General features: G+C 29.1%; 2 protein-coding genes across 2 annotated transcripts; both read right to left on the reverse strand.

The window, feature by feature from the left end:
* Positions 1–6650: 6650 nt before the first annotated feature.
* Positions 6651–7617, reverse strand: LOC113860444 (NAD(P)H-quinone oxidoreductase subunit 6, chloroplastic-like). The gene is made up of 2 exons (XM_027492985.1): positions 7091–7617; positions 6651–6975 (listed from the first exon to the last, which is right to left on the reverse strand). Exons 1-2 carry the CDS (start codon positions 7615–7617, stop codon positions 6660–6662), a joined length of 843 nt encoding a protein of 280 aa, XP_027348786.1. The 3' UTR covers positions 6651–6659.
* Positions 7618–7927: 310 nt separating this feature from the next.
* On the reverse strand, positions 7928–12329 carry LOC113855067. The gene is made up of 4 exons (XM_027486559.1): positions 11050–12329; positions 10458–10991; positions 8676–9173; positions 7928–8590 (listed from the first exon to the last, which is right to left on the reverse strand). The coding sequence occupies exons 1-4, from the start codon at positions 12212–12214 to the stop codon at positions 8061–8063; spliced, it is 2727 nt and encodes a 908-aa protein (XP_027342360.1). The 5' UTR covers positions 12215–12329; the 3' UTR covers positions 7928–8060.
* Positions 12330–17500: the final 5171 nt, after the last annotated feature.

Consider the following 17500-nt stretch of genomic DNA (forward strand, 5'->3'; position numbering starts at 1 on the left):
CCTTTTTGGCTGAAAGAAATTCCTATGGCCCCAACAAAAAAAGTAAACAATACTAAAACAAGCATAGAAAATTGCATAGTATTGTCCGATTCGTGAGGATATAAACAAGCAGTTTTTTTAGTACCAAAAAAATGGGTACTATCAAAAAAAAGACGTGTTATGCTTTTGACATTTCGATGAATTCGATGTGAATATGTCTTCTTCAGAAAAAAAGAAGTCATTTCATTCTTTTTCATTCTTAATAAAGCTAATAAATAAATTTTGTTTTTTATTTTTTCTTCTTTACCCCATAAAGATATTGAATAGAATGAATTATTTTTTTTTCCATTGAAATTTAGAAAATGAATGTTTAAATATCCTTCAAAAACAAGTAAATAGATCCGAAACATATAAAATGCAGTTAATCCTGCTGTGGAACAAGCTATTATTGCGAAAATTGGTGAATACAACCAACTATCATTAAGAATCTCATCTTTGGACCAAAAACAGGCAAAAGGTGGAATACCACAAAGAGAAAGTGTACCTATTAAAAAAGCAGTTTTTGTAATTGGCACATGTTTTGTTAAACCACCCATAAGAACCATATTTTGACTTTTAGCTGGAGAATATCCAACAATAGCTTCCATTGAATGAATAATGGATCCAGATCCTAAAAATAACAATGCTTTTGAATAAGCATGAGTAATCAAATGAAATAAAGCGGCTCGATAAGATCCCATACCTAGAGCTAATATCATATAACCCAATTGAGACATTGTGGAATAGGCCAAATCTTTCTTAATATCTTTTTGAGCAATAGCTAAAGTAGCTCCTAAGACTACTGTTATTATACCTATAAAAGCTATTCCATTCATTATGTAAGGTAGAACTATGAAAAGAGGAAGAAGTCGAGCTACAAGAAAAATTCCCGCCGCTACCATAGTAGCAGCATGTATAAGAGCGGAAATGGGAGTAGGTCCTTCCATAGCATCTGGTAACCATACATGAAGGGGAAATTGGGCAGATTTAGCAACTGAGCCACAAAATAACAAGAGGGCGGATAAAGTAAGAAAAAAAATATTAACTTCATTTTTATAAATCAAATTACTGACTATTTGAAACAAATCCCGAAATTCTAAACTACCCGTTATCCAATAAAAACCTAAAATTCCTAATAATAAACCAAAATCTCCTATACGATTCGTTACAAATGCTTTTTGACAAGCATTTGCTGCAATAGGACGTGTGAACCAAAAACCTATTAATAAATAAGAACACATTCCAACCAATTCCCAAAAAATATAAATTTGTATCAAATTCGAGCTAGTAACTAAACCCAACATTGAAATATTAAAAAAAGTAATATAAGCAAAAAATCTCAAATATCCTTGATCATGAGACATATAATTATCACTATAAATAAGAACCAGAATGCCAACAGTAGTAATTAAAATTGACATAATAGAAGTAAGTGAATCGATCAAGTATCCAAACTCTAAAGAAAGATCATTATTTATGGTCCAAGACCATACATATTGATAGATGGAACCCTTATTGATTTGATAAATAGACAGATCAATCGAAAAAATCATAACTATAGTTAATAAAAAAATACTAGGAAAAGCCCATATACGGCGAAGATTTTTTGTTGCCGTCGGAAAAAGTAGAAATCCCACTCCTATTAACATAGGAACTGGAAATGGAATGAAAGGTATGATCCATGAAGATTGATGTGTATATTCCATACAAAAACAAAACAAATGGATTGGATTCTTAATGAATTTTGTTTCTTATTCGTCAGTTTTGTTTCATCTCTTTTGTAAAGAAAAGGGTCGGTTAATAAAAGAAGTGAATCTAGAAATAGAATTACATTAATTGTTCTGAATCTTTGTTCCATTCGAATATTACTAAGTACAAACTGAAAATGGACCAATAACCAAATTCCTATTCCTAGTAAAAAAAAAAAAAAGAGTTTCTTTTTTTTTTCTCATATTTATTACTATTACTATAATAAATAATGAATGTAATTTTAATAAAATAATAAAAAGGAAATATGTAAAAATAAAAATGTGAATTTCTATTTTTTTTTTTACAATTATACAAAAGTATAGAGTGAGGATAAATAATGAATTACACTAAAACTACGAAGATTCGTTTATTTTGATATTCATTAAAAAATTACAATTCCTACGACATTACTCAATAATTCTTTTTTTTTTAAGCATTAGTTCATTTTTGAACTAATTGAGTATTTTCCATTACAATAAAAAGATATTCATGTCTGGAAAAAGAGTTATAATATTCAATGTTTTACTTTAGAGATAGGAAGCAAAAAGGGAGCATTAAGATACATAAGATATATGGGTAATTAAAGAAGAATTCCTTTTCATTTACAGAAAAAAATGTCTTTCACATCGAACTATAACAATGAAAAACTATACTAACTCGATGGCAGTTCCAAAAAAGCGCACTTCTATATCAAAAAAAATCATTCGAAAAAATTTTTGGAAAAAGAGGGGATATTGGACAACATTAAAAGCTTTTTCATTAGCACAATCTATTTTTACGGGGAATTCAAAAAGTTTTTTTTGTAACAAATACAAACGTCAGAATAATCTGAATTAACTTTATTCAAATAACATTTTTGAATATTAAAATACTAATATAATTGGAATATCTAAATTCGTTTTTCATATCTAAATTAGTATTCTACAAATTTAGGATATGTATAACGATATTCTAAATAAAAAAATACTTTGAATGTAGTGTTCCATTTTTGATGAAAAATTTCACCATTTTTTTATTTATTCTATATTCTTAATTTTATTTTTCTATTCCTTTCTAAAATTTTCTAAAATGTAATATATTTAGAATAAGAAAAAATGTAATATATTTAGAATAAGAATATAGAATAATAATATATATATAGATATAGAATTTCGAAAATTCTAATAGATTCTCTAATAGACTTCTTTTAATTCGTTAATGTTTAGTAAACAAATATTACACTTTAATTGATTCTTTATTTGAATCTTGACAATTGACTAAAAATTGGTTATTATGATTTCGAGTAAGCCGCTATGGTGAAATTGGTAGACACGCTGCTCTTAGGAAGCAGTGCTAGAGCATCTCGGTTCAAGTCCGAGTAGCGGCATGATATCTTATCCTCCAAAAGAATAAGTCCTATAATGAACTCAATTCCTATTTCTATTCCTAGTATTCTGATTTTTATTTATTCTATATGATATTTTCAACTTTAGAGCATATATTAATTCATATATCGTTTTCGGTTGTATCAATTGTAATTTCAATTCATTTGATAACTTTATCGGTCAATGAAATCCTAGGATTATATGATTCGTCCAAAAAAGGCATGATAATAACTTTTTTCTGTATAACAGGATTGTTAGTTACTCGTTGGGTTTTTTCGGGCCATTTACCATTTAGTGATTTATATGAATCATTAATCTTTCTTTCATGGAATTTTTCCATTTTTTATATGGTTCCATGCTTCAAAAAGCATAAAAACAACTATTTAAATACAATAATCGCACCAAGTGTTATTTTTACCCAAGGCTTTGCTACTTCAGGTCTTTTAACCGAAATGCAAAAATCCGTACTATTAGTACCTGCTCTACAATCCCATTGGTTAATTATGCATGTAAGTATGATGATATTGGGTTATGCAACTCTTTTATGTGGATCATTATTATCAGTAGCTATTTTAGTCATTTCATTTCGAGAACTCATACAAATTATTGGTAAAAGCAATAATTTGTATTTTTTAAATGAATCATTTTCGTTTGCTGAAATCAAATACATGAATATGAATGAAAGAAATAATGTTTTACAAAAAACTTCTTTTTCTTCTTCTAGAAATTATTACAGGTCTCAATTTATTCAACAATTAGATCGTTGGGGTTACCGTATTATTAGTCTAGGTTTTATCCTTTTAACAATAGGTATTATTTCAGGAGCAGTATGGGCTAATGAGACATGGGGGTCATATTGGAATTGGGATCCAAAGGAAACTTGGGCTTTTATTACTTGGACTATATTCGCAATTTATTTACATACTAGAAAAAAGAAAAAAGTAGAAAATTTAAATTCTTCAATAGTGGCCTCTATGGGCTTTTTTATAATTTGGGTATGTTATTTAGGAATAAATCTATTAGGAATAGGACTACATAGTTATGGTTCATTTACATCTAATTGAATTAAAGTGAGTGAAAAAAAACTTCACAAATATAAATATGGAAACCATTCATTATATTATATATAAGAAAGAATATATATATATGAAGCAAACTTCCCATAAATCATCGAGAACCCTTTAAATCAAGTAATGTAGTAGTGATTCAAGGGGTTCTCACAAACAACAAGCATATTCAATTACAACTTAAATTCATTTTTTTGTAAGTTAATACAAGAAAAAAATATTTTGTTTATTGTACATAAGATTTTTTACTATTTTTTCTTTTTTTTTTTTCATTTATTCATATTCACGAAAACTATCTATAAAAAATTGGATAGAATAGCTTCAACTTTGTTAGCCGAGAATGAGAAAATGAAATCCGGATAAATACCAATACATAGTACGGGTATAAGGATCGAAATTGAAATAAATAATTCTCGTGGCCCAGAATCAAAAAAATAAGAGTTTGGTGTATTAAAAAGCTTGTATCCATAGAACATCTGCCGTAAGATAGATAATAAATAAATGGGAGTTAATATCATTCCAATTGCTGTTACAAAAGTGATTAGTATTTTTGTAATTAAAAGATATTTTTGGCTGGTAATTATTCCAAAAAAAACTATCAATTCTGCAACAAAACCGCTCATGCCCGGCAATGCAAGAGAAGCCATCGATAAAATAGTGAAAATGGTGAATATTTTTGGCATTGGGATAGCCATTCCGCCCATTTCGTCGAGATAAAGAAGACGTAGTCTATCATAACTAGTTCCCGCCAAGAAAAAAAGCGCAGCGCCAATAAATCCATGAGAGATTATTTGTAAAATAGCGCCATTAAGTCCCGTATCGCTTATAGAACTAATTCCTATAATTAAGAAACCCATATGAGATACTGAGGAATAAGCTATTCTTTTTTTTAAATTACGTTGACCAAGAGATGTTGAAGCTGCATAGATTATTTGAATTGAACCTAATAGCATTAACCAGGGGCAAAATATAGAATGAGCGCGGGATAATAATTCCATATTAATTCGAACCAATCCATATGCTCCCATTTTTAATAAGATTCCGGCTAAAAGCATACAAGTGCTGTAATGTGCCTCCCCGTGGGTGTCTGGTAACCATGTATGGAAAGGTATAATTGGCGATTTGACAGTAAAAGCAATAAAAAATCCCATATAGAAAATTATTTCCAGCGCCATGGGATACGATTGATTAGTTAATGATTCAAAATTTAATGTTGGTTCATTAGAACCATATAAACCCATAGCCAGAATTCCCATTAATAAAAAAATGGAACTTCCTGCAGTGTACAAAATAAACTTTGTAGCTGAATACAAACGTTTCTTACCCCCCCACATAGATAAAAGTAGATAAACGGGAATTAATTCTAATTCCCACATGATGAAAAAAAGTAAAATGTCTCGAGAAGAAAATGATCCTATTTGACCACTATACATTGCTAACATCAGGAAATAAAAAAATGGTGATTCTCGAGTAACCGGCTGAGCTGCTAACGTAGCTAAAGTGGTGATAAATCCTGTCAATAAAATGGGTCCTAAAGAGAGTCCATCTATTCCGAATCTCCAGTAAAAGTCAAAAAAATGGATCCATTTATAATTCTCTGTCAATTGAATTAGTGGATCATCCAATTCTAAATGATAACAAAATGCATAGGTTGTTAGAAGGAGATCCATTAAGCATATACAAATAGTATACCACCTAATCACCTTATTTCCTTTATGAGGAAATAAGAAAATTAAGGAACCTCCAGCTATTGGCAAAACTACAATTATTGTTAACCAAGGAAAATAATTCGTGATAAAAATAAGATATACTTAGACCAGAAAAACCCGCGCTCAAAATAGAAAAGCAATTTTTTTTCTATTTTGAGCGCGGGTTTTTGTCAGTAAAAAAAAACGTATTTGTGTGGTGTTTTTTGAAACGTATCAATAAGCTAGACCCATGCTTCGAGTTGTCTCATGCCATAAATAAACTCGAACACTTAAGAAATCCGTCGGACAGGCGGATTCACACCTCTTACAACCAACACAGTCCTCTGTTCTTGGGGCAGAAGCAATTTGCTTAGCTTTACATCCGTCCCAAGGTATCATTTCTAATACATCTGTGGGGCAGGCTCGAACACATTGAGTACATCCTATACATGTATCATAAATCTTTACTGAATGTGACATTGAATCTATAGAAATCTTTGAACATCAAAAATTGAAAATTTTCGATCTAGTAAACTCGTAAATGAATTCTATATTTAGACACCAGATGAATCAATGATTTATCAGAATTTTGCTAATAAAAATAGACTTATAGATCAATTCATAAGAAGAGAATAGGACCAAAATACTTTGATTTCTTTTATTTATTTTCACAAACATGATTCTAAGTTGCGTATCATACATGCTAATTTGAATTGATAAATATTACACTATTCATTCTAAATTCTACTTTTTATGATTTATTATAATCAATACTATTTATTCAACAAATTCAATTGATTCATACGGGTTGATTTTTTGTTACGATAAATTGAGGAAACAATAGCAGGTCCGATAGCTGCTTCAGCGGCTGCAACAGCTATAACAAAAATTGAAAAAATATTTCCTTTTAATTGGCGACTATCAAAAAAATCAGAAAAGGTTACGAAATTTATATTAACTGCATTCAGTATAAGTTCAAGACACATAAGGGCTCTAACCATATTTCGACTCGTGATTAATCCATAGATACCCATAGAAAATAAATAGGCACTCAAAATAAGTACATGCTCGAACATCATTGACCAACTCCTTACCAATTTTGATTCATTTCATCAATATGAACAAGAATTCAACGGAAATAACTGGGAGAAAATTAAACAAAATAGAATTCAGATTTAGATTATTAGTTAGAATAAGTTCTTATTGGCGAGCCACAACAATTGCACCTATCAAAGCAGCTAAAAGAATTATGGAAATGAGTTCAAATGGAAGAAAAAAATCTGTTGATAAATGAATTCCAATTTGTTGACTAGTACTTATAAAATCTTGTTCTATAATCTGATTTGGTCTCACAGTCCAAATAATCCCGTACCATGATGTATCTGGAATAGTAGTTATTAGTGAAACAAAAATACTTGTACAAACCATCAAAGTAATTCCATCCCCAATGGTCCAAAGACGAAAATCTTGGTAATATTCTGACCTATTCATGAACATTACAGCAAATATGATTAAAACATTTATAGCGCCCACGTAAATAAGTAGCTGCGATGCAGCTACAAAATGGGAGTTTGATAAAATATAGACTAAAGATATACAAACAAGAACCAGTCCCAACGAAAAAGCAGAAAAAATTGGGTTGGTAAGTAATATTACTCCTAGACTTCCTAATATAAGACCCGATCCCAGAAAGACTAAAAGAAAATCATGTATCGGTTCAGGCAAATCCATTATATGTAAAATAAGAGATAAATAAATCGAAATTTCATGACTTTATTGATATGACCAGGAAAAAAATTATATACTAAATACTAAATTTCTCTCCGCATTGAATTCAATCAAATCCTAAGATAATAAGTGTGAATTGCTATAGGTACAGTTATAGGATCAATGTCATTCCATTCTTTCTATGAAAGAGTAGTTTGAAACTATACGAAAACTAAAGTATATATATAATATATGTATCGAATATTTCTACTAATAGAATATCTAATATAAAAATATCTACCTCTAAGATTTATTCTTTTTTTTTAATAACATTTTTCTTATTATCCAAATTTATATTATTCATATATATTATTCAAATACATATATTTATATATAGAAATATATCGAATATGATTTGATTTATATAATCTTTATTTTTAGAAAAAGATTTTATAATTATATTATAATTAACTTAATTTTATTTGAATTGTTCGAATTGTATAATCATCAATTACTGACACTGGTAAACGGCCCAAAGCAATTTGATTATAATTCAATTCGTGACGATCATAAGTCGAAAGTTCATATTCTTCAGTCATTGATAAACAATTTGTTGGACAATACTCAATACAGTTACCACAAAATATACAGATTCCGAAATCAATACTGTAATTAAGCAATCGTTTCTTTCGAATATCAGTTTCCAGTTTCCAATCAACAACGGGTAGATCTATGGGACATACACGAACACATACTTCACAAGCAATGCATTTATCAAATTCGAAATGTATTCGACCACGGAAACGTTCCGATGTGATTATTTTTTCATAAGGATATTGAATAGTTACAGGTAAACGATTTGCGTGAGATAAGGTAATCGTGAAACTTTGACCAATGTACCTTGCAGCTCGGACTGTTTGTTGACCATAATTCATAAATCCAGTTATCATAAGGAACATATCGTGAATATCTCTGATTATTTTTGTTTTTTTTCTTTCTCTTGTTTGAGACAAGTTATGAATATAGAAGGTCCGTTTTTTATAGTGAAAACAATTGAGACGAAGTTGTTAATAATAGATTACCGAGAGAAATGGGTAAAAGAAACTTCCATCCAAAATTTAATAATTGATCTATTCTTAGCCTAGGTAAAGTCCATCTTGTTGTGATAGAAACGAATAAGAACAAATAAGTTTTAGCTAGTGTAATAAAGATACCAATTGTTGTTACAAAAACTCCATATGCTTTATTTATTTCAAAAAATTCAGAAACAAATATGTACGGAATAGAGATATTCGGACCACCAAAGTAAAGAACTGTTACAAACAAGGAAGAAATTAATAGGTTTAAATAGGAAGCAATGTAAAATAAGCCAAATTTGATACCCGAATATTCGGTTTGATAACCCGCTATTAATTCTTCTTCCGCTTCTGGTAAATCAAAAGGTAATCTTTCACATTCTGCTAAAGAAGAAATTAGAAAAACGATGAAACCCATAGGTTGACGCCACAAATTCCATCCCCAAAAACCATATTTGGATTGCGCTTCAACTATATCAACTGTACTTAAGCTGTTAGATAATCCTAGTCGGTGATAACATTACTGTTCCCATCTCTATTACAGAACCGTACATGAGATTTTTCACCTCATACGGCTCCTTTTAAGCCTTCAATAAATCTAAGGACCAGACCGATTATTTATCTCTTGATATATTTATAAAATGGATAAGATTCGATTTTATCGGACGGTTCTGAATTAGACCAATTGAATTCTGTCTGTTTTGTTTTATTTAATGAAAAAATTAATAATAAAGAAAAATACATTTCAAATTTTATTTGAATAAATAAAAGATACAAAAAGTACTTCTGAATTGATCTTATCCCTTTAAAAAAAAATTGGAATTTGTTGAGTAATAACTGAATTCTTCAATAAAATACTCTTTATAGAATTCTCAATAACTTCTCCATCATTTTCGATTACAAAAAAGAATTATACATTCGTTTTCTGAATTATGACATGAATTCCATCTTCCTAGAATATAGATGTAAGAAAAAAAAAGAAAAAGGGTATCACTTTTTCTTTCGCTCCTAGCCTTTTTTTGTGCAACTAAAAAGGGACTCAAAAAAAAAAGTGAATTAATGAAAACAAAAGTAAAGGATTATTTCGTTCCTGATAGTCATTTATTTAATCAGTGGATGGGAGCATACTCTGGATCGGAATTGTAGGGAGTACTGCCTGATTTTTTCTACCAACTTAAAGCCCCAATTAGTATTCTTTTTCTATTATGTATAAATGCTCTTTTGGATATTTAAAAAAATTTGCGTTACTAATCCTTTGTGTATTTTGGTGTTTCTACCCATCCATTCATTTTTTTATTAAACCCCTTTAGTTATGTTAATACATGTATGATAATTCATACAAATGATAGTGAAAACTCAAAAAAAAGGTTGGTTTTTCTTTTGTGCCCGCTTCAAGACAGGATGACTAATCAACCAACCTTGGGGGTAAATGACCTCTTCTACTGAAGAAATAGAATAGAATTTTTTTTTTCACTTAATTCTTATACATGGAAAATGAGACTCAATATTTTGACTGCAATTTTAACTCCTCATACTATCTATTAACTATAAGTAATATATAACTATAAGTAATATAGTATATATATAGAATTAATAAATTCTATTCAATAGAAGCTGTTTTATTTCACTCATATAACTATCTGATTAAATTCTTCAATCCGAATTTCGAAAAAGAATAATGATAAGGATATATATTCAATTTATTATCCTTCTTTACTAGAAAGCACTATAAAGAAAGGGGGGAGTATAGCAATAGTATCGAAAAGCTTCTGTCTCAACGAATCGCACGTAGAGATATTGATAACACACATAGAGTTAATGGTATTTCATAACTAATCGATTGAGCAGCAGCTCGTAGACCACCCAAAAAGGAATATTTATTATTTGACCCATATCCTGACATAAGAAGTCCAATGGGAGCAATACTTGAAATAGCAATCCATAAAAAAACACCGATATTGAGGTCAGATAAAACAAAGTTATAATTAAAAGGAATTACTGAATAGCTTATTATAATTGATATGACTGATATGAATGGTCCGATACTGAATAAATTAATATCTCCTCTAGATGGAATAAGATTCTCCTTGAAAAGTAGTTTTGTTCCGTCTGCTAGAGCTTGAAGAACTCCAAAAGGACCAGCATATTCAGGTCCAATACGCTGTTGTATCCCTGCGGATATTTCTCTTTCTAACCATACAATTGCTAGTACACTTATTGTGATTCCTAATACAAGAATAAAAATAGGGGCAAATACCCATAGAATTCCATATACCTCTTTAAAAGATTCCAATCTGAAAAAAAAATGGATATCTTGTATTTCTGTTGTATCAATTATCATTTCAACGATCAACCTCTCCCATAATGATATCTATGCTACCTAGTATTGTCATAATATCGGCCAATTTCATTGTTTTAACTAATTGAGGAAGAATTTGCAAATTGATAAAACCCGGTGGACGAATTTTCCATCTCCAAGGAAAACCATTTTGATCACCTATTAGAAAAATTCCTAATTCTCCCTTAGGAGCCTCAACTCTTACATAAAGTTCTTGTTTCGGCAATTCAAAAGTCGGAGACGCTTTTTTACTAATAAATCGATATTCAAAATCATTCCATTCTGGCTCTGTTTCTTTATCTAAGCAGCGAATTTCTAAATTTTCATATGGTCCGCCGGGAATTCCTTCCAAAGCCTGTTGAATAATTTTTATAGATTCCGTCATTTCACCAATTCGAACTAAATAACGAGCTAACGAATCTCCTTCTTTTTGCCATTGAACTTCCCAATCAAATTCCTCATAACACTCATAATTATCAACTTTACGTAGATCCCATTGTATTCCGGAAGCCCGAAGCATTGGTCCTGATAAACCCCAATTTATTACTTCCTCTCCATCAACAACGCCTACTCCCTCAACCCGTTCTAAAAAAATAGGATTTCGCATAATAAGTCTTTGATATTCAACAACCTTTGTTAAAAAATAATCGCAGAATTCAAAACATTTATCTATCCAACCATGAGGTAAATCAGCCGCTACCCCTCCGATACGAAAAAAATTATGCATCATTCTCATACCTGTCGCAGCTTCGAATAGATCATATATTAATTCTCTTTCTCGGAAAATATAGAAGAAAGGGGTTTGTGCACCAATATCTGCCATAAAAGGTCCCAGCCACAGTAGATGAGAAGCTATACGACTCAACTCTAACATAATTACTCGGATATAGCTAGCTCTTTTAGGTACTTGAATATTTCCCAACTGTTCTGGTCCGTTTACAGTTATTGCTTCTGTGAACATAGTAGCTAAATAATCCCAACGTGTTACATAAGGGAGATATTGTATAATTGTTCGGTTTTCTGCAATTTTTTCCATCCCTCTGTGTAAATAACCCAATATTGGTTCACAATCAATAACATCCTCACCATCCAGAGTAACAATAAGTCGAAGAACACCATGCATTGATGGGTGGTGAGGTCCCATATTTACTATCATGAGGTCCTTTCTTGTAGCTGGGATATTCATAGATTTTTTTCCTCGATTCATAGAAGAATGAATCGCTTTAAAAAAAAAAAAAAATTCATCAAAATTCAAGATCTAATAAATCGAATAATTGAAAATGACTCTTCAAATTAACGAATTTGTGACTCCCGAATATCAAACTGATTTATTAATTTTTTATAACGTATTCTACTTTTTTTTGACAAATAAGACAGTAATCGTTGCCGTTTTCCCAGAATTTTACGTAAACCCCTTTGAGATAAATAGTCTTTTCGGTGCAATTCAAAATGCGAAGTAAGTCTTCGTATCTTATTGGTAAAATGGAATATTTGAAATTCAACTGATCCCGGGTTTTCTTCTTTTTTTTCTTCTGAAATAACAGGTATAAATGAATTTTTTACCATAAAAAAATGAAATGAAAGCTTTCCTCTTCCCCTCGCTTTTGATAAATATTTTTATTGATCAGTAATAGTAATGATACTCATTTTTGTATATAAATCTGAATTTCCTTAGGAATTCCTGATTGAATTCATTCTTTCTTATTAATCAATCCAATCTAAATAGATAGAAAAGATACCATATTTATGGATTCACCAAATAACAAATTGTATGCTTGAAAAATAAAAGACAATTTTGTTGATTCTTTTTTCGATCTAATGGATACATCATTAGATTAGTATCAATGCCACAATGTGTGTTCCCATTTATGTTATGTATATAACAATTTGTCTTCATATACCAGATATATATTATGGTAAATAGAAGACAAATTTCGATTAACGAATTTTCAATCGCGGATACATATGTAGCCTTACTATATTGAAACGACTTCCATTATGGGTATTAAACCAATAGCGATTTATACAAGCTAATTCTTCTAATCTATAATTTGGCCAAAGAAAAATTTGGAAATTCATTAGTTTTTTTTTATCTCTGTCAAGATCTTTTCGTTTTTGAGTCAAAAAATTATTACCTTTATTTTCATTGTAAAATATTGTGTTTCTATGCATACTATTTATATTCTTAGGATTTAAACAAATTACAATTCTCAACTCTCTACGACGTCTAGCGGATAAAATATTTTCAGGAACAAGCAAATTATAATTTTTTTTTTTTTTTTTTTCTGTTATTTTTGGATCTCTTGTCCGTGTAATGTATTTTTCAAAATTTTTCTTATCAACATTACTTTTTTCGGAGTATTTTTGATTCATTTTGTACTTACTCTTACGAATTAATGAGATACCCATGGTTTGATACATAAAAAATTGTTTATTGTTTTTTCTAGACAGGCGAACTGGTTTGATAATAAAAAATTCGTTTTTCATAAATTTTGTATTTTCATTTTTCTTCAAGCCTGGAAAAGTGAAATCCTTATGATTTTGAATCAGCATAATTTTTAGATCTAGTTCTTCCCTTTGAATAGAGGTTATAGCAATTTCTCTTAAATTTTTCAATCTAATCAGGAGACAGTATACTTTGACATTATTTAATATTCTTTTACCTAAGAAATTCTTCCAGTCCAAATGAAAAGTAAAAAAAATTCTTGTTAAGAAATTTAGTTTAGCCTTCATCTTGTTCTTGTCTTTCTTTTTCTTTATACCCTTACCATCCTTTTTACTGTCCAATTCCGCAAATTTTTTTTCAATATCTTTTTTTTGGTTTGAGGGAGATGATTCAAGATTTACTCGACCCGCGCATTCTGTTTTTGCTCGATTTTGAGTCTCTAACTCGAATTCCGGAGATTTCTTTTTTTTCGATGGTCTAAAAATATCTATTATTCTTTTCTTTTCAGTAATGTTATTTTGATTTTCACTAACATTTTGATTTATATTTATATTAAAATGGAAAAAAAGTGATTTGATTGGTATGATCCGCGGGTTATTTTGATATTTATATGCATTAGAAAATATCAAAAATTCTGAAACGAAAAAAAATTTCGTACTCGATATGGAACGATTTAGTATTTCTACATTTATTCCCATCCAATCAAAATACTTTCTATCCAGATTTTTTTCCATATCTATAATAGCATCTTCCGCTGTATAATTCTTCATAGAGATATTACTCATTATATCAAATAATTTTTTTTTATGCGTGTTGTAATTAGAAGAAATCGCTTGCTTTTTATTTGCGTGGAATGATGATCTATATCCATAAATATATGAGTCTTTATTTTCCGTATAATTAATAGAGTTATAGGATAAAAGATCATATCTATATTGTTTTTTCATTTTTTTTTTTTTTAATGCGTCTATTTGTTCTTCTTTGTAAAGAATTAATCGGGTTTTTTCATAAGAATCACAGTTGGTTAAATCTTTATTTTGAGCCACACGATGTTCATTGATTCTATTTCTCCATTTTTGTGGTACTAATCTAGACCATATGCTTTTAGATAAGTCATATTGATAATGACCCTTTAACCAATTTGTCCATTGATTCATTACAGAATTGGGAGGGTTCTTATGTTTTAATTTGGAATGAAATATTCCTTGTACTCCAAAAAAAGAATCCTTTATTTCATTCTTAAGAAAAAAAAATCTTCCATGATATTGAAAAACATATCTTAACTTATACTTATCTATGTTAATGTTGATTACTTGGTTTTGTGATAATTTAAAAAATACATATGCTTGTGACAAAAAGGAGACGTTACAAGAATTCTGTGAATTCGTATTACTAGTATTGTGTATAATCGAAATAAAGTGAATTATACTTTGATTTGTTTTATCAGTTATTTCTGTATTTACTTCATTATTGTAAATGGATCTATTTATCATTTTTTTTTTTGATTCCAGAAAAAGTTGTATATTGATCCTAGGAATACTAATGATATATAGAAGGATATCTATGTATATCCTTTTCAGGAAAAATTTAAAAAAAAAATGTGATTTACGAGTTAATCGAACATTTCTTATTTGTAATATCTGCAAAATATTTTTTTCTAATTCTAATCTTTTAGTATCATAAGTTGTTTTGTTCGAATGAATATTTATCTCTGAAATTAGAAGTCCCCCTTTCCTTTTTTCTTTTGTCATTTTTTCTATTTGTTTTAGAATAGTTTTTGTTTTAGCATTCAGGTCTTTTATTTTTTTTTTTATCAATGAACAATTTCCCCAATTTATAGATTGAATTGGAATGGTTGATTCGAAAATAATTGGATTATTCTTACAAATTGTTGAATCTTTTTTGTTTTCATTCAATTCATTTATTTTTTTGAGTCTAACAAATAATAAAAATAAAGAATGAAAATTTGTAAAATTAAAAATGAAGAGTTGTTTTATTTTTTTTTTTAGAAATAGAATACTTTTGCTGATCCATTTTGCAATATCTTTTGAGATATTTAGAAACCATTTTGTTCTTTCATTTAAAACTTTTAGAACTCGAAAAAAATAATTTTTCAATTTTTTCTTTTTTTTTTTGAGTTCTTTAAAAATAGGATCACAAAAAGAAAATCGATTTTTTTGAGAATCAGAAAAGGGCAATTCAACTTCCCTTCCCCAAATTGTTAAAAAACAGAAGTTCTTTTTTTTCACTTTTTTTTTCATTCTATCTTTTTCCTTTTCATTGGATCGTAACTTAGATCTGTGCCAAGGTTTCAGACGAAAAGGAAATAAGATCTTTATCTGAATACCGTCTGTTAGCCATTTTTGGGGAAATTCTGTTTCAGATAATTGAACGCCATTATAGGTACATTTAATATACATTTCTCTCTTCCAATCCCTATAATCTTCTGACCATTCGGGAAATTGAAAAAGTAGTATACGAACGATATTTTTAGTTATTATCAATGAGGGTAATTTAATATATTTTCGAAGAATCGATTGGGTTATTAATAAAAAACCTCTTATTCCTTGAGCAAATATAAAGTTATCCCAGGCTTCTGCTATTTCTATACGTTTTTTTTCCGCATTTTCGTTTATTTTTTTTTTGTCGTCCTCCTCTTTTTTCTCACTTTCTTTTGCCTTTTCCTCTGTATAATCCAAAATTGGAAATTTTGTCTTTTTTCGAATCCAATTTTGGAACAGAAAAAAGATTTTCATTGACTCGAAACTATCAAAAAAAAAGAACAAGCGTTTCTCAAATTTGTCCAAAAAAAGGGGGGAATGCACAGTTCTTTGAAAAAATTTCCAAGTAACTGTTTTACGCCTTTGAGCACGTATGGATCCTTTGATTATGTCTCGCCGAAAATCCGGTTGTTGTGAATAACGTAGTAAAGCCAATTCGTTTTTTTTAGTATTCTCAGTATTTCCAGTATCATTATGGGTACCCTTATTCTGTTTCTGTAAATTTTTAGTAAAAACCACTACACGTTTGGCTTTTCTAGAACGAATCTGAAAATTTTCTGCTTCATTTTTCCCCCCCAGTTGTTTTAATTCGTCGATAAATTTGTATGACCATAGGGGAACTTTTTTACTGATTTCGTTTATTCCAATACATTTTTTTCTATTTATATTTACTAGTGTTTTATTGTTCAGATCAGTTCTAATTGCATCAAAGAAAAATTGGATTTTTTTATTTTCTTCGGAATCCAATTTTTCTTGTTCATGTTCTGGAAATAAATAATAAACTATTTTAAAATTCAAGCTTGATACTGATTTTTTAGAAAATTGATTAATTAGAAAAAAAAAAAAAGAGAATTCAGTTACTAATAATTTTCTATCAAATATATGAATTTTCTGTTCAAATTCTGAATAAATACTATTATTATTACTATTCTTATTAGAAAGAAGTATACTATGAATCTTATTTATCAAAATGTCATTTTTTTTGTAAGTTTTTTCATTTTTGATTGAGGGTAAAAAAGAATTTTGGATTCGTCCACGAAAGGGTCCGTTCAGCAAAGGATCATATATTTTAATTAAGTATTTTATTTTTGTTTCATCATTACACAATCTAATTCGGTTTTCAAATATATCCATAGGATAAAATTCCTTATCTAGAACTTTTGCCCTATTTAGAAATTCATTAGTTAGTTTCTTTCTTTTTTCTTCATTAGTATAGCTCCAAAAATTCGACAATTCTTTATAGGAAATTTTTTCTCTTGTGAAGGAATCCATTTTTGTTTCCAGCATTTTTTGAAAAGTCGATAAATTTTTTGGATACGAAAAAGAAATTCTTTTTTTTCCATCACTTTGACATGTATGAAAAAAAAATTCTGAAATTTCATTTCTTACGACATTTTCAAATCGATCGTTTTTTATATATCGAAATGGACGATTCCATCGTTTATAATTGAAAAGAATGTTTATAAGAAATTTTTGAGGAAATCCGAAGCTATTTTTCTCCTTGTTGATGTTGTACAAATTCTTCTCTTTTTTAGATAAAATATAA

Source organism: Abrus precatorius, unplaced genomic scaffold, assembly GCF_003935025.1.
Source record: "Abrus precatorius isolate BTA unplaced genomic scaffold, Abrus_2018 Scaffold0, whole genome shotgun sequence".
NCBI lineage: Eukaryota > Viridiplantae > Streptophyta > Magnoliopsida > Fabales > Fabaceae > Abrus > Abrus precatorius.